The sequence below is a fragment of the Neocloeon triangulifer genome, unplaced genomic scaffold, assembly GCF_031216515.1.
Source record: "Neocloeon triangulifer isolate White Clay Creek 2 clone unplaced genomic scaffold, ASM3121651v1 ptg000012l, whole genome shotgun sequence".
NCBI lineage: Eukaryota > Metazoa > Arthropoda > Insecta > Ephemeroptera > Baetidae > Neocloeon > Neocloeon triangulifer.
In genome coordinates, this window is record NW_026775554.1 from 4,056,828 (window position 1) to 4,076,321 (window position 19,494).

General features: G+C 38.1%; 3 protein-coding genes across 3 annotated transcripts; 1 reads left to right on the top strand and 2 right to left on the bottom strand.

Moving 5' to 3' along the window:
• The first annotated feature begins 422 nt into the window (after positions 1-422).
• On the top strand, positions 423-1,048 carry LOC132197141 (vitelline membrane protein Vm34Ca-like). Its single transcript, XM_059620232.1, has 2 exons — positions 423-550; positions 667-1,048. Exons 1-2 carry the CDS (start codon positions 443-445, stop codon positions 952-954), a joined length of 396 nt encoding a protein of 131 aa, XP_059476215.1. The 5' UTR covers positions 423-442; the 3' UTR covers positions 955-1,048.
• An 893-nt stretch (positions 1,049-1,941) lies between these two features.
• LOC132197073 (THUMP domain-containing protein 1) lies at positions 1,942-3,678 on the bottom strand. Its single transcript, XM_059620121.1, has 6 exons — positions 3,528-3,678; positions 3,204-3,438; positions 2,926-3,111; positions 2,670-2,869; positions 2,387-2,613; positions 1,942-2,199 (listed from the first exon to the last, which is right to left on the bottom strand). Exons 2-6 carry the CDS (start codon positions 3,435-3,437, stop codon positions 2,084-2,086), a joined length of 963 nt encoding a protein of 320 aa, XP_059476104.1. The 5' UTR covers position 3,438; positions 3,528-3,678; the 3' UTR covers positions 1,942-2,083.
• Positions 3,679-4,540: 862 nt separating this feature from the next.
• Positions 4,541-17,897, bottom strand: LOC132197606 (cyclin-dependent kinase 5 activator 1). Its single transcript, XM_059620980.1, has 2 exons — positions 17,151-17,897; positions 4,541-8,142 (listed from the first exon to the last, which is right to left on the bottom strand). The coding sequence occupies exons 1-2, from the start codon at positions 17,820-17,822 to the stop codon at positions 7,681-7,683; spliced, it is 1,134 nt and encodes a 377-aa protein (XP_059476963.1). The 5' UTR covers positions 17,823-17,897; the 3' UTR covers positions 4,541-7,680.
• Positions 17,898-19,494: the final 1,597 nt, after the last annotated feature.

Genomic DNA, 19,494 nt, shown 5'->3' on the forward strand with positions numbered 1-19,494 from the left:
TACTGTTTAACATAATAATTATTTTAAGCAAATTAATATAATGAACAGTTTATGAACTATAAAAAATATTTCTCATGCGCTAATTGATTATTAATTGTAGCGTAGCCTAAAAACAAACTCGCAATTAATTACAATTAAAAAAGTAGGAACATATCTACGCAAATGACTTGTCTCTCATTCAAACTGCTTTGCTGCCGTTTTTATGTTTTCAAGAGCACAGAAAGGATCCTTTTCACCTTGATTATTCGCGACTGACCATACGCGGGCCGGGCTTTCTGTGTCCAACCGACAATTATGTGCCATTTTTTGTGCCATCACTTGGATTCACTTGGATAATGCAATTTGGCCAGGGGTGATTTGAGCGGCAAAATTAAGGCGAGTTACACAGGCACATCCTATGTGCGGCGAAAAACGCGAGGCGCGCGTGAGAAAGGGAGGCGGAATGCCTTGGGAGGGGCCTGCCCCGCCGCGGTATAAAACCCTCGCCAGGCCCAGGTCTGGTATCACTTCACTCGCAAGTAATCAGCACTCAGCAACCATGTACAAGCTCGTGAGTACCATTCAAAATTATTCAAATTTCAAATTGTATTTTTTAAACATTATCAAATCTTATATTCTCAATTAATATTTATTTAATTTACTAATTAAAATTGTCTGAATTTTCAGTTTGTTCTCGCCGCCGTCCTGGCCGTCGCCGCCGCCGGAAACATCCTCCCCTACCCCTACGCTGGCGCCTACGCCGGCTACGCCGCTCACCCTCTGGCCTACTCCGCCAACCTCGCCGCCCCCTACGCCTACTCTGCTCCCATCGCCGCCCCCGTCGCCTACTCTGCTGCCGCCCCCCTGGCCTACTCTGCCGCCGCCATCCCCGCCCCCGTGGCCTACACCAGCGGATACAAGGTCTCTTACGCCACCGAGCCCGTCGAGCAGCACGGCTACAAGATCGCCTACTAATTTCACTTCCATCCAAACATTTTCCGCTCAAATGCCACCTAGAGCGATGCAGACTGTTTAATTTAATAAATTTATTTGTGACTCTCATCTGAAATTTTTACCACTTTTATTATTGCCAAACTCCTTTGAATTTGATTGGTTATGCAACCGGGCACATAGGCCTGTTGAGCGGGATGCATAAGTCACTCTACTGGCAGGCGACTTTTTATTTAAAATTTATTTTTTATTACTTTCAAGATTTCACTTAAGATAATAATTGAAATAGAAAGTATAATTAGCAAAATTTCTTCTGTCTTTAAAAGTCCAAAATATTAGAAATTATATTTTTATCACATAGAGGAAAAAATAATTATTATTTTATATTTTATTCATGAAATTTCTTTAGATAAAATGAAGAGAGTGAATGAGAGTGAAAAAAGGAAATAATGATCAAATTCAGTCCTATTGCTTATCTAGAACTCTAGAAGTTCTTTTTCATGAGGTAAGAGAAGCTTCTAAAGATTTTAAGCCTTCCATTTCCTCAAATATTTATGCATCTGCAATGCCGAAAATTATTTATTGCCACTCACAATCAGCCGAGGAATTATAGAACATTTTAAAGCAAACTCTCTTAAAATAAAGCCGGCTGGGAAGTTATTTTCAAGAAAGGACCACACCCAGCTTGTAATTCAGAAATGGTCATCTCTGACTGCCCAGAGGTGCAAGTTTTTTAGGAAGAGGAGTCGTTGAGTCTCAAGGTCGGCGGTGTCATTAGTGCGCCAAGATATTTTATTTTGCAAAATGCTGGTCAATTAAGTGGTTGGAGAGTCGCAAAAAGCATTTCCAAGTAAAATTGGGCTGGTAATCTATTATTTGCCTTCAGCTACACCTGTCCCTAGTTTTATTGTCTTTTCTATTCACTATGTGAAATAAATAATTTTCAGGTTTATACAAAGCGCATTTTCTGCCCTGGTTAAGATTAATAAATCATTGAAGTTTTTTATACAGAAAAATTCTAATTTGTGACCCAATATCAAAATATTTTTTTATTATATTTTGCACAGCATTTTTGGTTCCTTCATTTTGCCGCAAAAAAAAGGAAAAGAAAAAACAGAGGAGGAAGTTAGGGAAGTGGGGTCTCTACCTTGTATCACGTTTCTTTAGCCTGTTTGGCGGGACTCACATCGTCAACCTGAGGAGAAGATTCCTTTGCAGTTTCTTCCTCAGGCTCGTCAATGGAACCTCCAGCTCCATCTGCCGGATTTTCTGTAAACAAGTGAAGTATTACAATCCATTCATGCTTTATTACTTGAAACAATTGAAATTATTTAAAATATCTATTAAAAGATTTCAAATTTGAATTGTTGTTTTGTTTTTTCTTTTGAAGAAAAAATAAAATTTGTTTTGCAAAAATATTCCATACCAAGACATTTTTAATTAATATTAATCACACCTTTTTTGTCCGTCTTTGGTGGAGCCACTACTTCCAGCAGGTTGTATTTTGCCAGTTCCAAGTACTCTGGCAGTACAGAGATGCAGCACAAGCCACGAATGATCTCGACGAGCACTACTAATTGTGGCTGGCTGAGGTTTGCATGGTTGGAGGCATTTTTCAGGCTGACCAAGTTGGCCAGAGTTTCAATCACTGGGTCTCGAGTCATTGCTGAATTGTTTCTGCACCTAAAAATAATTTAAGTTTAGATATTTTTCCGATGTAAAAATTTTAAATGATATACTTGTAGATGATGGAGAAGGTTTTGTTTCCCTCAGCAAAGTATTTGTCAAATAAGGGGCTGGCTGCTTTGGAAATGTCATCAAGGTTTGCTTTGCAAGTGACTTGGACGGGCAGAAGTCTCTGCAGGAATCGACTTCGGCCAATGCCAGAGGTCTTCAGGTCAGTCAGAAGGGTGTGTGCAAGTAGAACAGGGTCAGGCACCTGAGTTTTATAAAATATTGTTAAAATATAGTAAGAATAAAAATATCTTTGTATACATTGGAGCTAATGAAGATCAGATTCTTAGCACCGGAGTCAACTGCTCGGAATCTCTGTTGAGAAACTGGCTTTCTCGATTCTTGTTTCAATTCATCTATTTCCTTTTTCAGGGTTTTGCTGATGTCCTCCTCATCCTCTTCTTCAACCTCCTCTTTCTGAGCCTCAACTCCTTCAACTGTCGGAGTCTAAAATCATTGAACATTATTATTAAAAAAAATTATGTTTTTTTCCAATTTATATATTTTTTTAGTTGATTTAAAAGTTTAGTTTAATTAACCTCCTGTACAGATGCATTTTGGCGCCAATCCTCCTGTCCAAATAGTTTGTCAGCATATTCGTTGAGCAGATTCATGGCCTCTTTGGTGCACTCCTTCTCGTAGTTGTTGCAAGTGCAGAGAAAGCCTCGCTGTCCAACCTCTAGGTGCGCCCTCCGGGACGGACCTCCGTAAAATCTATTTCCTCCTTGTTTCTGGTGGTAACCACCACCACGACGTTTGTTCTGATAGGACATTCTGTAAAAATTAACAAAAATTTGAGGTTTTTCTCCGATTTCTAGATGCAATAAAAAGTCGCATGACTTGAATTACGCGTTTATATTTACCTTGCTTGTAAAGCTGAAACGTCAAGGGAAATCTAATTGCAGAGTTCAACCGCAAAACTCAGTTTTTTAATTCAAAAACACACGTCAAGTACGTCAACCGGCAATTTTTTGACAACAGCAACAGCAACAATCGGCATGCTCAAGAAGAATAGGGGCGTGGCCGATTCGCAACTCAATATACGTGTACCAACTTGCCAAAAAAAACTGTTAATTAAACATACAATCATACACATTCGTTCATAAAATAAAATATGTACACACATTCAACGATACTGACAAAATGATCTATTCTATCAGTTTTCACCTCTATTAGAAACCCTCTGGATGGTTTGGAATTTTGATGCTAAAAAAAATTGAAAATTGAAAAATTCAGAAAAATTCATTGTTTTCAAATTTTTTATATAGCATTGTGTAAATTATTTTGTTCAGACTTTTTCATTATATCATAAACGTAATTAAAAAAATTTAATTCAGAAATTCGAGTAGTTGACGAAAACCAATTCATTCAAAATGGTTGCAGTTTGCTGTTTAGAATTGAATAGTATGCAGTGCTGCGAACTGACGAGCGGCCCCTGAAACGTGAGTGAGTATGCAACTGGCTCTGTCGCGCGGCAGCACTGGTTGCTCACTTCGATGGTATCAGGGGCTTCGTGTTGAGTCGTCGCTCTTTCGGCACAAATCTTGACCCCTTCCTCTCTCCATACGTAATGCTGACGCAGTCGCCCAACGATTTGCCTCACCTTGTGTGCATTGAGTGTCGAGAATGAACAGAAAAGCCGGAATTGCGCCTCCCTTCCGCGCCACCCTAAACTTTCAGGGTCATAATCGTACAAAACGCACACGCGAGAGTTTTAGCTGATGAGCCTCGAGACCGATTTCTAATAATTGTGACGGAAAATGAGGACACGGGGTCGCGCACTTACGATACGGTTGCTTTGGTCTTGCTCGTTGACCTTTACAGGTGAAAATGTCGAGTGGATCAATATAAAGAAAATTTGGCATTTATATATTCTAATATCAAGGGTATTCTTTATTAATTTGCACCTTTGCACATATACACTCTCGTTCACAATGGAGGGTAGAAAACCGGAAAAGAAGAACGGAAAACATAGCGACAAGCAAAAGCAGATCGATCTCAATTATTCACACTCGTCTTCATAGCGATTTGGTCTCCGAGAAAATTACAATTGTTCTTAATTTCACAAATGAATTATTTATTTTTGCGTTCGCTCAAATACTCTTTACAATACAAGCTAGTCGTGTGAGTGTGCCCAAAATATATTTATAATAGTTTGCTTTTCCAACAGCAATTTACAAAACAGTATTTGTACCTTGTACACGCTCTTTACTTTTGGTGATCGTCGTCTCGAAACTTTTCACTTTTATCGACATTTTTTACATGTTACTAGCGAACTCTTTCCGTGCCACAATTTTTCATTTCGAATTTTACACCGTTAATTTCTTCTTTTTACACACGTAAACTCTCTTCAAATAACCGAAAACATATTTTTTTTTCTCTCATTCCGTTTTTTCTAAAAAGTCGTCCTCTGCAGGCGGCGGGCTCACCTCGCGAGTGAGCCGCCGGAGCAGAGGGTGCTCTTTTAATTATATTCTCAAATCACTCGCTCAAACTCTCGATTGGTGTTCGAAATTGGACTGCTATATAAATTTTGAGTATTTTCTTCAGCACGGGAAACAAACATCGTTTTTACGGTGGCCAAGCTTTTTACGACTTTCTATCACAAGTTCATCGACTGTCAAACAAATCAATACACAGAAAATCGTTGCGTGGAACACGATCCTCAACCGAAACCGGGGCTAGTTACTTAGTTCTCCGAAATAAAAGTGTGTGACTGTAAAAGCAGTGTGGCTGGACTTTTTATAGCTCGCGAACTGCACGCACTCGTCTCCTTATTTTTCCCTCTCACGCCCCAACAACAAACACATCATGAAATTGAGTTTTCAACTCGAAGTGAATTTCTTTCATCCGCAATTAATTTTTTTTCTCAACGAACCCTTTATGTAACAGCATAAATCTCTACAATACGCGCTATCCTCTGGAATTTATTTAATTATAATTAATGTAACCGTGGGACGTGCTGTGTCTGCTGAAAGTGCATCACTTTCCTGCATCTTACTTAGTAAAATTTTTAGACGAGTAAACGCTCTTGCTTTTTCATGCACACGCGCAAATTTTCTTAATTACTTCCATTAAATTTTTTTCTTCAAAAATTCCATTCACTCATCGTATTTTTTTCCATAGATATAGAGAGAGAGGAAACAATATATCACGAATGAGAATCTTTGGTGTGAGCTGCCTAATCCACGAATCTCGAGGACAAGTGGAGAGAAAACGTTCCAAAAGAAACGACATAACTTTACAGACCAATAAACCATTTACACGCTAATTGCAGGTTTTTATACAAGCTGTAGTTATAATAATAATAATATCGTAGTGGGGAATGCATCGGTGTTTACATAAATATCATAGTTAATGTACAAAATCAATATCACTGAAATAATGAAAAAGTGGAAATTCCAAAAATTGAGCAGCCGTACGTCTTTTTTAAAATGAAAAACTCAGCCGGCGGAAAGGAAATCAACCAAGTTTACAAAAATGCAAGGCTATAATTAGTAAATTTCGCACGAAAATGAAAAATATCATGATCATGGTCGGTATCATTTTTTTTTCGAGTGTATACTATGCTATGTACATCATATTATTGGATGAAAAGTACTGACTGAGCCTGTGAATGTGTCTGCGTCTACCAAGAGATGCCCTAAAATGCACACGAACAAGAGACACCGAAGGCGCGACACTTTCATCTTCTTGTGCTCCCCGCTGTCTTTTTTTTAATCTTTCACACTTCACACTCTCGAAATGGTATAACAATTAAAAATCTGCTGCCGTCTGCCTTCCAACCAATACTGATTAGAGTTCCAAGCAACAATAACTCTGGGCGCGAATACGGCTCCTTATTAACTTTTTACAGCATCGGAGAGACACGTTATTTTTTACATGCAAGTGGGCACTTGGCTATCGATTTTTGCGAAATCGCGATTCGCAGACTGAAGGGCCTCGTTTGCAGAATCCCTGCGCAGTGCGGTTCTCTCTCATCTCGCGCACAGAGCCACAGAGATGCACACCCTCTACTTGTGGGAAAAGAAAATTTCTATGGCAAAAAGTTTTGAAGCAAAAAAAAAAATTTTTAATTTTTATCATCTCCTTGAGTCATTTAATTTGTAGGTACTACGCAGAATTGTAAAATTATCAGTTCTATTTTAAAATTTCAGAAATTTTAAAAATAAAATCTGCACTCTTTTTGCAAATGAGAGCAAAACTATAAAAACTGTTTCCAAGATTTTTTCAAAAGCGTGTCTAACAGACTTGGAATAATCCTGCTCAATTCTGCTATAGGTGGGAAAGTTGTAAGGTGGCTTTTATTGTTAGCATGAAATCCTTGTATAAATCTAATCTATGTCACGCAAATTAATAACAGCCATCTACCATGAATTATGGCATCAAAGTGACACTTCAATCAACTTGGTAATAATAATAGCGCTTCTTATATGATAAAAGCAATTCCATCAACTTGCTTCGTACTTTAAACTAAGAAAAATAATAATTTATATCACAGAAAAGCTTTCTCGAGCGCCTTTTTCTGCCAGACTACTTGAGAAGCCAAATTTTTTAAATTCAAACCAGGCCTTTCAGCTGCGAATCGTCTCCCGACTAAACTTCTGCTTTTCACTTTGGAATGAATAAAAACCACCCTTTCAGCACCCCTCACTAAAGATCAGTCCTATCCCGGCTCCTTTCAACAACAACGACTGTTTTGTCTGTCTAGAGTATTTTCCGACTGGGACGCCCCGCGCACTTTCGCGGGACGTTGGTACCAGCGCACAAAAAACGAACTGCAGTCTTTCTCTGGTCAGCCCGGTCTCTCTCCTCATCCCTTTCCACTTCTTTCTTTTGCGGCAGCTACACGGCCGTGACCCTGAGCGGGTGCAGGTCGTGGGGTCACACGGTGGTGATGTACTGCCTGCGCAACTGGTGCACCCCTGGCAGCAGGCTGATCGACGTTCTCTGCAGTTGGTGGTGGACCTGGCAGACGGCGGCGGTTGGGACGGAAGAGGCTGGGCTGAGCGCGCGTCAGGCCGATGGCAGCGCAACGGCCGCGCACGTCGGCGACATGGGCGTGCTCGGCGTCGACTTGCTGCCACCCTTGTTGGTGACGACGCCGGCGGCCAGCTGCAGCTGCTGAAACTGGTGCTGCATCTGTTGGTGCTGCTGCTGCAGGTGGCGCGTGCCGCACGCCTTCAGCTCGGTGAAGATCTCGGTGAAGAATCCTGGCTCGGCGTTGATGCGCAACATGCTGCGCGAAAGTCGCGACACGATGTGCAGACACCGATCCCAGAAGCGTTCCTTGCTGTCCTCCACCAGGAAGGGTTTGAGCGGGTACGAGATCTCGTTGCCCATGTACGAGTACGACAGGTACAGGCAGGTCAGCACCACCGCCTGCAGCTCCTGCTCAGACTCGACGTCCTCATGCACCAGGTCGCGCACCAGCATGTACACAAACACGATGTTGGCCGGATTGATGAAGGCCACGTCCTGCGAAAACAAAGAAATGTCAAATTTAGAAATACAATTTTTATATAGGAATTAGATGCCATTAATTAGTGTCTTTTGGGCCGTCAAAACATTTCAATCCAGTTCAATTTTATCTCTCGGTTTTATTGGAAATTAAAATAATGAGAATCATACTTCATATTGAATTTTTGTCTTTTGTAAAGAAGCATTGCACCCTCAAATATGTCTAAAAATAATTACAGACCACAGACATTTTAACCCCTCTCTAAGTTTCCTTGTATACTGGGAAAATGCTCCTGTCAGAACTGGCGCTGGAAAGCAAGAGTTTTTTTGCATGGCCATGCCTAAGCATGATCAATTTGTTATTACCTTTTATGTAGTTAAAAATTAAAATTACTTCTTGAACCTTAAAAACTTTAAATTTGTATAAACAATTTTTTCAGGAGTATCTTTCTTTGACGGAGTATTTGTGCTGACGATTGTTTCAAATTTCACTCTATTTAGCTCAATATTTGAGCTTTGATTCAATTATGCAGAGAAATAATAAGGTGCTTTTTCAATAAAAACGAGGCATTCTATCAGAAATTATTAATTAATTTCTTGAAATTTTCCATTTAAATTTTTGTTTTCTGTTTGCATAGTAATTTTTAAACTCTTATCTAAATTTGAATTTATAACGTCGTGACTTTCTTTTTATCCTTTGCTTTTTCAAAATTATGGCACTTTTCAAAACGCAGACGCATTTGCAAACTTTTAATTGCCCTTGAAAACTTTTATTCTCCATTTTGCAATTTCGCTGATGTGTCTCTTGCATGCATCGTGGCGAAACTCTCTCATTACGCTCTCTAGCGACGCCAATTTGTTTCCTGTGCTAGGGTGAGCAGGCACGTCCTGCCATCCTCATTACAAACTTCATCATCTTCCACCGTGGTCTATTACTCAAAGTGCGCTTCCGAAAAGCGCTGTTACATGTTTGCCACCCGAAACATGCCTCAAATTCAAACTCTCTCACATTTCTGTGTAGCACGTATATTACCTAAAAAGAAAAAATATACATATCGAACGGTGTTTGCATGACCTTTCTGGTACAAAAATCGACGGAATAAATGTTAGAGTTTCATGCTTCACTGCAATAATTCCGTTTAATCTCAACAACCGTGTATTGTACTTGGTGGTTAGCTGCGTGGTTGCTGCACTTTTTTGAGGCGCTCACGCAAATGTTATTATTTCCGTTTCACGTGACCAGCAGCGAGGGGTGTATTGTAATGCAATCGGAACAACGAGTGGCCGAGTTGCGTCAAATAATTGCACACACACACAGAGTGCATCATCACTTTCAAGGATTTCCAGGCCTTTGTGTTTCTCCGCACCTGCGACCTGTCAATAGAAACAAATAATGCGCCACTCTCGGGCAGATTGCACGCGTATTTTGTGTGCAACGTGACATCCGTTCGGTCGAACGTAGAATACCCTTGACATTGCAATCGATTTCCAATTTGTATGCTGTCCTACGTAAATTTCGAAATCGTTGATTTAAAGTTTCAGAAACTCATTGAAGTACATTTAGAGCTTCTTTATTATAAAATATTCAGAGACTTGATATATTATATTATTTTTTTTTTTTTACATTTTATTATATCGTCGGCTACGCGGCCAAATGGCCGATCTGGTAATTACCCCTGTGGGGAAAATGGCTAGTGGCCACTTTCCCCGTTGGGGAAAATGGCAGATGGGCCTTTTTTCAAATTTTACAGGAGAAGCAAAAAACTGATTATCTGCTCCAATTTTCAATGTTCAGATTTCAAAATTTGAACCAAAGTTCAGCATGTTATTGCAGATAATTTGGTAGACTTAATTTTCTTTTAAGCCTTAATATACAACTGTTGTAAGAAATTTAAAGGGACGTAACTCCACACTGAAAGAGTAAAACGTGCAATACAATCGAAATTAAACCACTTATGCGATTATTTCCTCCTTTTCTTTGTTCAATTTAACTTAAAAATAATATTTTATAATATAATTTTATTTTAATTCATCTTTTTTTATTAAATTTTTATTATTTTATTTTATTTAAATTAATTTAAATTTTATTCTTTTATTTGCACAATAGTAAACAATTTTGGCATTAAAAGCATTTTTTTTATTTCACATGACCCGGCGTCACTTCTAGTTATAATCTCATGAATAGTTTTACTGATATTTACTATGAATTGCAATAATTAGTAAAGTAAAATCTAGCTCGGATACAACTTAAAGCTTCTGGTTGCATGTCAAATATTTTAATAAAAAAATCTATATTTTACTATTTATTTAATTTTAAAATTATATCTATTTTAAAGAATTATTTGCATTATCACGCAAAATGCATGAAAAAGCTGTCACTTTGGAATACAATATTGACGAAACTACAGCTTATTCTGATATTTTACTTCTTACTTAATGTTAGGTATTTTATTAAATTTATTAAAATTTTATTTTTTTATTTTTTACATTTTCGATATTTTCATTATTTTTAACATTTATTGCATTTAAAACAATTTTGGCATTATTCAGCAAGCGGGAATGCTGCCTGCTTGCCTGTAAGGGGGCGTGGCACTGCCTTACTTTTGCTCCCTGAACTCGCGATAGTGAGACATCTACCGAGAAAGTTGATACTTGTATGGTTATTTCTGATGCAGATTTTTACACTGAATGCATTGGAACAATAAAAAAAATTTGTCCGGAAATGCTCATCTGCCATTTTCCCCAACGGGGAAAGTGGCTACTAGCCATTTTCCCCACAGGGGTAATTACCAGATCGGCCATTTGGCCGCGTAGCCGACGATATAATATTTTTTGGCACTAAATACTTTTTCTTTGCTCTGTAAATTTTTGCTTTTAATCTTTCAATTGATTTTGTTTGTTATTTAATGAGATATAAAATATTAATTCAATAATAAAGAGCATACAAATAAGTGAGAATATTTAGAATTTTACAAATATTACAATATTTCAATAACTAATCATCAAAATTAATTTCTTCTGTAAACCACAAAAAACTGACCCAGTAATTAATCCATAATAATTTTCCCTGAAAACGAAAACGGATTCGTGCTTTCCTTTGTACCAGGCTGGAAATCGATATGCCTTGTTTTTCATTAAAGAGCAGCGTGCCGTGTGTTTCTCTTTGTCGCAATCAGAACGGCAACGATACGCGTCTCGTTATGCATATTTTTGGGATCTTTATCAGTTTCGCTACGAGAGCAAATTCCAAAAGCGAAATTGATTTGGCGCAGTGCCGTCGAATCGAGCTGCCGTGTAATTTCCTGCGATTCGAGTGTAATTTACGTCACAAGCTTGCATTTTGTGTGGAAGAAGGAAAACTCAATGAATTCGTGGGGCGCGCGAGTGCGCCTGCCTCCTCTGCAACACTCCCCGATCGATAGCACCGAGACCCGGCGGGTGAGTCCACTTTGCAGGAGCAGCAAACCCCCGCCGCGCGTCTCTCCTCGCGCGAGGCACAACACACGCAGCTTACGCAAAATTTCTAAATAGCTGCACTCGAACACGGAAAAAATGCAACCCTCTGGCGCCACCCTTGTTTTTTTTTTACTCTCTTAATTTTAACGAATCCTCGCAGCACCACCTCGGCAATAATTTCATCTCTCCGAGATCTCCTATTTCATCCTTTATTTTCTCCGGCCCATTTGTTTTCTCACCCCGAGAAACAAGAAGAAGAAAATCCCTCGGGTTCAGCGCAATGGTATCTTTTTTTACACATTTTATATGCCACGGTCATGCATGTGCTCTTTTTGTTGGCGAAACTTTAGAGTGGAAAATTTGTTCGTCTCATGAGCCGAGTGTGGTAGGGACGCTTTTGGAAAAAGTGCCCTCAGGCGAGAAAATTTTATGGCGGAAAGGGTTTGAATAGAGTTGCAGACGTCAAAAGAATGCCACACAAAAAAAATTGGCAGACAAATCTGAGCTCTGCGGTCAAAGGATTTTATTTATATTTTTAGGAAGGTGTATTATATTTTGTTAAAAAAAATTAACTCAAATTCCACAAATAGTATCAAATATTTATTTAAATTTAGACTAAATTGAATTAAACCATTTCTTTCAACCCCCCCCCCCCTTATGTTTTGTCCTCTGACGTAAATTATTTGCATCTGATTAAGCAATAATTAGAAAAAACTATTTTATAAAAATAAATTAAAAAACTTACCTAGAATTTGTAAAATGTAAATTAAAAATTATTTTTTATTTTTGTTGCATATATTATTAAAATATTTATATTCTTTTAAAGTTTGATTCTTTTTTAAAATTTAAATCGTGTATTTTTGTGCTATTTTTAAAAAAATGTTACAAGATATTTATAACTTATAGTCCAAAACTTCATTTAATCTTCACCAAAACAATAGCAAAGATTATGAAAATAGCGGAAAATTGTATAAAAAAATAAGCCAAAACCATCAACAGGACATTATGTTTATAAATAACATAATAAGAACCTTGCAAATCCTTTATTTAATCTTGAAGTTTGAAACATTAAAAGGTCATTAATATAAATTCAAAGCAAAGAAATTTTCAAATACATACATAAATTTAAACTAAAACAAAGAATCAATGATCTTAAAATAAAAATATTGAATGAGATTGAGATGCGATTTTAAAACAAAATTCTACTCCGCAGTAGAGTAACTTGCGTCACAAGATAAAAAGCGACACCAAGGACACAGTGTTCGCGGAATATATTTCTTATTTGCTTAGTGGAAATTTCCAAGTTTCCATTTGCAACAAAGTGACATCCGAGAGGATTCTTTCTAGAAATTTTTCCGTGCCCGTCAGTTGTTACGAAATAAAAGAAGCGGAAAACAGAAATAGACCCTCTTATAATCTTGGTTTTAATTCCGTTTTTTTTTTTTTTTTTTTTTTTTTTTGCTCTCGCTCACGTTTTTGCCTGACAAGTGACGTACCGACTGCAAACGACCAGCTCTTCTTTATGTGTGTGTTGTATATGTTTGCAAAATGTGAAATGCAAGCTTTGGGAGGGTGCTTGGGCACCCCGTCAAGTGACGAGGCTCGCTCGCTCACACACATCCTTTGATTCCAGACTCTCTTTTATCATTTGGCGGGCACGTGCTTTCGACCTCATCGGAGAGCTAAAGGGCTTCACGCACGATTCGCAAATGAGAATGAAAGAAACAGAGAGACAAACGGTGGCACGCGACCCGCGAGAGGCGTGTTTTTCCATAAATAGTGACACACCTATAGCCTTCAAGTAACCTTTGCAAACTTGTTGGTTGTGCAAATGCAAAAATTCGTGATATAGAGCAAAATAAAGCCAATAATAAATTAATATTGATAAAAAAGGTAATTACAAGCAAAAAGATTGATTTAATTTCAATTATAATTTAATTATTGAAAATAAACGCTTAAGCATTGTGATTGTACTGATTGAAAAACAACGAAAACAAAAATATTTAGAAAATTGTACACAAACAAAATACAAGTCAGTGAATTATAAAAAAAATAGCGGGAGATTAAATAGAAAATCGCCAGTTTTTTTTTTAATATCAGCGCAAAATAAAAATATTATGTGAATTGAACTTAGAAGTTTCGAGAAAGGAGAGAAGTCAGTGCTCTCATTATTGTCGAATTTGGTTGAAGAAAATATGATTGAAAAAGTATTGCTTGCCTAAAAATCTATTATCCTAAATAAATTTCTTTTCAAAAAATGAATTTTTTTTGTAATAGTTTAAAAATATTTTTGAAGTAGGGTTTTCCCTAATCTAGTAAAGTGATGCTTTATATTGTCCCAGCTTTCAAAATTTACAAGTGTAAAAAAAATTTGAACTAAATTCACCAGAGTAGGTGTTAAAAAATTTGATCTCTCATTGAATAAAATTTATTAAACTTGACTTACTTTAGTTGAATTATTTATAGACATCAGATTTTCTCCTTTGGAATCGTTAAAAATATTAATTCAATTCATGTGGAAATCAATTTAATTCATGTAAGAAACGTAATTAAATTAAAGACCAAAACAAACACATCAAAGATTAGCCAACACACAACAGCCTTGATGATTTCTAATCCGAGACAAAGGTCGCAATTAATTTAATTACCCTCTGTTGCTATCCGCGGGCAGTTGAGTTTTTCTGCAGCTCGAAAAGTGCTCGTTGCGCCGAACAATAATTTAATCAGCACGATTGCACAGCGACCTCCCTCACGAGAGAGAGAGAGAGACAGACGCGCTCAAATCTGATTTGCATGCCGTTAGCGAATTAAAGGTGCACATGTTGCTGAAATACTTAATTCCGCCGGACCATCTCGCCTAATTAACTAACCCAGATAAAATTAAACGAAACGAGTCAAGGTTCCGCCCTGGTTTTCATCCGGAATCAGGCTAATGGACGTTGGTAGATCAAAAGTGTCCAAATCTGTTTCTTTTTTTCGCTATGAATTATTTAATTAATCACCGTAAGAAAGAAGCAAACGCGCTAGGGGAGATAAATGTCTTAGTAAACATATCGATCTCTCGCAACCCCCCCTGCATTTTATTGACGCGCTCATCTCGGCACGCTGCGTCCCCTTCGAGCAAATAAATTTTTAAAGGCTCACGGTGCGAACAGAAGCAAAGATCTTATCTTTTAAGCCGAGAGCAGTTCTTCTCTTGCCGGATGAAAAATTTATCGGCAAATCTTCCGCGTGTGCAAATTTGCCGCGGAGCACGTGCTGTCGAATAATGCGGCGCCCATTGTGGTGTGAAATTGAGCCGTAGCACCGGGCGAGCCATGCATAATTCTGCTCTAATTAGGCAATGAATCTCCCTAACGGCGTGCGTACGGTGAATTAATAATTAATTTGAAAAAAATCTCATTTATTTACTTTTGCGCGTGTCTAAAGTTACATAATTTTTGTGATAAAATTTTGATGACATATGTTCTTGTTTCAATATGCTTTTTTTATTTATAAAATAAAAAATTATTAGCAGAAAAAAGTTTATTATTTATACCCTTCTATCATTAAAAAAATTTAATTTCCGCATATTTTTTTTTCAATAAATATATAAATAAAAATTTAATTAATAAAATTAGATAAATTAGATGGAATTCAAAAAATTATGCTAAATTGTGAAAATGAACAATTAAAACAATGGTTCAATTTTCTAAAACAGATATCTTGTTTGATAAATATCTTTTAAAAATGACTTGTGACTTTAGGTCTGTGTTTATGAATTGACGCATATGAACCAACATTATAAATGTTTCTGAAAATGATTCATAGTCATTGGAAAATATAAAATACCCCATGGCATTATAGCCGTCAAATGGTAATTTTTATTGAGTAGCAAACAAAGTGAATTTATAGTTCCATATTAATGTGAGTAATGTGACTCATAATCCTGGGATTAAAATTGAATTTAGTATAATAAATAATTTACTTGCGTACAAATTAATGTTTTAAATTGACGTGGACTATCACTACATGAAAATATTTGTTTGTGGAAATACTATTTAAAAATGCACAACTGGTTTACTAATGCAGAACTACTCAGTCTTTTGCATTAGTCAGCGAGCAGTGTGTTTGTTTAAGAAATTCGAAATTTGCCCTAAGTGTGATGGTTATCAAATATTTTAACATTTTTTCTTCTCAAAATGATTAATATATATATTTTTTTTAATTTCTCAATTTGATGCTCAAAAAGCTTTTTATTATTTAAAATTTATAATATTACGCTGCGCTAAAAAATAATTTTATAATTTTGTTTATTCTTTTAGCCTAACGAAATAATTATTTTCAGCTGATTAAGCAATTTTACTCCCCATCATTGGCACACATAAGAATAACCCAAGCATATGTATGTTATTTAGATATTTTTTTGTTGTTTGTATAGTATCGAAACGATCGCGTTTTGTTCGGCGCAGCAGATGCGCAGTGACATGAATTTCCAAGTGGGGGCAATAACATCATATCGCGTTTTGTTTGTTTTCAAGACGAACATATACAGAAGTTAAATGAACACAAGAAGTGTGCTATAGAGGGGTGGCTGCCGACGACAAAACCGCGACTCGTCTGCGGCACTGAGAGATGCTGTGCGCAGAATTCATCTGGCACTGCAGGAAAAGAACGCTGAATTGGGGAGGAAAGAAAGACACTTGCTTGAGAAAGAAGAGAAATGTGCGGAAAAGATGGCCGATGATAAGATGTACAGAGAGAGACGCTCATCTTGGAAATTGCGAGGGGGTGCTGAGCGAGACACATTTACAACACGCTTTTGCTGATGGTTTCATTGACTCGAGGGAGAAGTAAAACAGAAGGAGGGAAAAAGTCGAAAAAAAAAATAATATAACCGTAAATTTTAGGAGATTTTTTTTAAAGCAAAATTTTAAAGTTTTAACTGAAGCTGAACCAAAACAGTTATTTTGTTTATTGTGTAAATAAAAATATTTTACTTAACCAAGTGGCCATTAATTCCTCAAAAGAGTCTTTTTTCAATTGTAACTGCATATTTATATTAAAATTTAATTTGAGTTTAGGAGCAACCGAAAAAAATGTAAACTAATAACGAAAACAAACCACCACTTCTCTCAACTAATTGGCTAAATTCAAGGGAAGAACTGTGTTAAAAGGCTTCTGGACCGTGGAAAGCTGCTAGTTATGCAACCCGTGCTGCTCGGTTTTGTCCCTGCCGGCTTTGCAAGCATAAGATTGATCTGCTTATTTCCCACCAGCAATTTGGGTCACCGCTGGCCAAACTGCAGGGGTCATTAGTCGTTCCGGCACATGTACTGAATTTTTTTCTTCGGGTATACCTAATATTATTTTTGTGTTCCTATTTTTCTTTTATATGAACGAAAAAATGTTAAAAGTTTAAAAATTTGCAACTAAAAGTTATGCTATCTAAAAAAATTATTAGTTTATGCTTTTAACATTTCAAACATATGGACCGATTGAACCTGATTGAATTAGAGAGGCCATAATCGCTACTTAATCATGGTTTAAATTTTGGGGTTGAGAATATTTTATTTTTTTCTAATAATTACCTGCCAACCCTGAAGAAGCAGGCTCCGGTCAACAGTCCTTAACCACATGACGGCGTCGCCCGCCTGGAAGTCCTTGAGCTTGCGGCACTTGCAGTGCAAATAGAGGCCCAAGCACTTGAGCAGCTCCGAGGTGGACGCCTGGATGACCGTCTTGCGGGGGGCGCCGGGCGCGATGGGCACCGACTGCGGCCTCTGCTGGGCCGAGGCGGGCACCAGGACGACGGCCGGGGGCGCCGACGGCGGCGCCGGCAGCGTCGGCTTGGACACGAGTTTCTCGGCATTGTTGTTGGTCGCGTTGAGGTTGTCCTTGGGGTAGTAGCAGGCGATCGCCTTGTGGATGTTCTTGTTGTTGTCGACGAGCAGCGGCGGCTTGTAGGCGGCCGCCGCCTTCAGGTTGTTCTTGTTGTCCAGCTGCTGCTTCTTCTTGGTGGAGGCGGCCGTCGAGAAGCGCTTCCAACTCAGCGCGTTGATGAACAATGAGTGCTTCTTGAAGTTGTTCTTCTCCAGGGCGTTCTTCTCAGAGATGATGTCCTGGTTGTTGCTGTTGGCGTTATCCAGCTGCTTGTTGTTCTTGACGTTGTTCAGCTGCTCGTAGCTGAAGTTGTTCAACGTGAACTCCGAGTACGGCGGCCGCCGCTGCTCGCGCGGACTGAAGCTCAGCACGGTGCCCATGGTGGCCCTCCTGCTGTTGGCCTGCCTGCTCAGGCCGCGAACTGCTGCAGCTGCTTCTCTGCTCGGCCACTGCTCTCGCTCTACTGCGGCCTCGGCTGCCGCGGCCGCCGCCACCGACCGCCACTGCGCAGGTCGATCTTCCAGAAAATCAATGAAGAGCCTCTCCACCCTCCCTCTCGGCCGCACGCGCGCCCCGCAAATTTGATTTGGCCGCGCTCGCTCGCTCGCTCTCCTCTCTCTGCGCTTCATTGATTATTGACGATGCGGCCCTTTTCCAGCATCTCCATCGTCCAAGAAACTAGACAATAACACTATCCTGAAAGTCTATAAACGCAAAAATTGCAGCCTTCATCTTTTTTAAACTGCGTCCTTTTTCGTTCGATCGATACGCATGTAACCCCTTCTTTTTTTACTTCAGCTCTCTGGAGTGAATTTTTCAGTGCGGAGGAATTTACGACTCGGCTCTTCCGTCTATGCATTATTTGGCGACCGCAAACTGCTGATCGCAAATTTCATTGAAAGGTCTCTCCCCGAAACTCATTCGGCAGATTGGTAGCTCTCGGCGCAAACTTCATCTGCGGTGTGAGAGCAGCTTTCTCTCGGGAAATGGTTGCAACTTTCATATCATCGGCCTAAATATTTTAAGTTTGACCTTTCAAATAAGAGGGGGAAAGGGCTACGGTGGCTTTTGAGCGGAAGCTAAGAGTCTTATTAATTTTTCAATTTCATTAATTTCCTACTTTATTATTGTCTTAATAAACCCGTTGTGTCATGAGCTATTTTTTTACTACATAATTTTTTAAGATTATCTGATTATTGTTTTTGTTTATGTGTACACATTGTTACAATTTCATTGTTTGCATTCAACTGTTGAAAACAATTGATTAAAAAAGGAATTTTAGGACAAACCCGTTAAAACTACTAGCAAGAATTTTGCTGAAACTTCCGAGATCAAAAAGACCCCATTCACCGCAGTGAACCTTAAAATTAAGAATGGCTGTTAACATAGTGAATAATTGAAGTTTCATGAAATTCACACGACTAACTTAATTTATTCTGCTCTCCATACAAACATTTTGCGTCACTACCCCAGCTGCCAAAATCGAAAAATTATCCGGATTATTATTCTCTGGAGAGGATAATATCCGGATAAAAGTCAGTTTTGGCAACTGGGGTAGTCACGTAATAATAATTGAGGAAAATATAAAAGATTTATTAGCACATCTAAAAATAGGAGCAGTTGCGTCAAAGTAAACTCTTGTATTACCAGCAGTTGTGGAAAATAATTTTTTTTCACTTGGCGTATTATAAAATTCTCTTCCTCATTTGTTACTAACGATATATTTATCTAACTCTATAAAAAATCAATTCAAATTTCTAGCTTTCATTAGGCCATCAGGCCATCCATATTTTTGTGCGTGACAGAAACAATAAAACTAAGTATTCAGTAAATATTTCAAAAAATTTACTGTTGAATTAGCTCATTTTCCTGAGAAAAGAATTAAAATTCTTGTATGCAAATCTCTTCAAAATCAGTTGAAAGAAATTTAATAATTGTGAGAACTTTCTTTTCCTTTTCCTCCAAAATTTTTCCGCAATATTTTCCACTCTAAAAAATCTTCGCCAGAAAAAAAGATTAAAGGAACGTGTCTCCAGCGAAGCAAAAAAGTGT

Excerpts from the sequence above, each read along its gene's own strand:
- LOC132197141 (XM_059620232.1), top strand. The coding sequence starts at position 443 with ATGCCTTGGGAGGGGCCTGCCCCGCCGCGGTATAAAACCCTCGCCAGG. Across the intron at positions 551-666 it reads CAGCAACCATGTACAAGCTC|TTTGTTCTCGCCGCCGTCCT; the intron begins GTGAGTACCATT and ends CTGAATTTTCAG.
- LOC132197073 (XM_059620121.1), bottom strand. The coding sequence starts at position 3,437 with ATGTCCTATCAGAACAAACGTCGTGGTGGTGGTTACCACCAGAAACAA. Across the intron at positions 3,112-3,203 it reads AAAATGCATCTGTACAGGAG|ACTCCGACAGTTGAAGGAGT; the intron begins GTTAATTAAACT and ends CAATGATTTTAG. Across the intron at positions 2,200-2,386 it reads ACCAAAGACGGACAAAAAAG|AAAATCCGGCAGATGGAGCT; the intron begins GTGTGATTAATA and ends ACTTGTTTACAG.
- LOC132197606 (XM_059620980.1), bottom strand. The coding sequence starts at position 17,822 with ATGGGCACCGTGCTGAGCTTCAGTCCGCGCGAGCAGCGGCGGCCGCCG. Across the intron at positions 8,143-17,150 it reads TGCTTCTTCAGGGTTGGCAG|GACGTGGCCTTCATCAATCC; the intron begins GTAATTATTAGA and ends TTGTTTTCGCAG.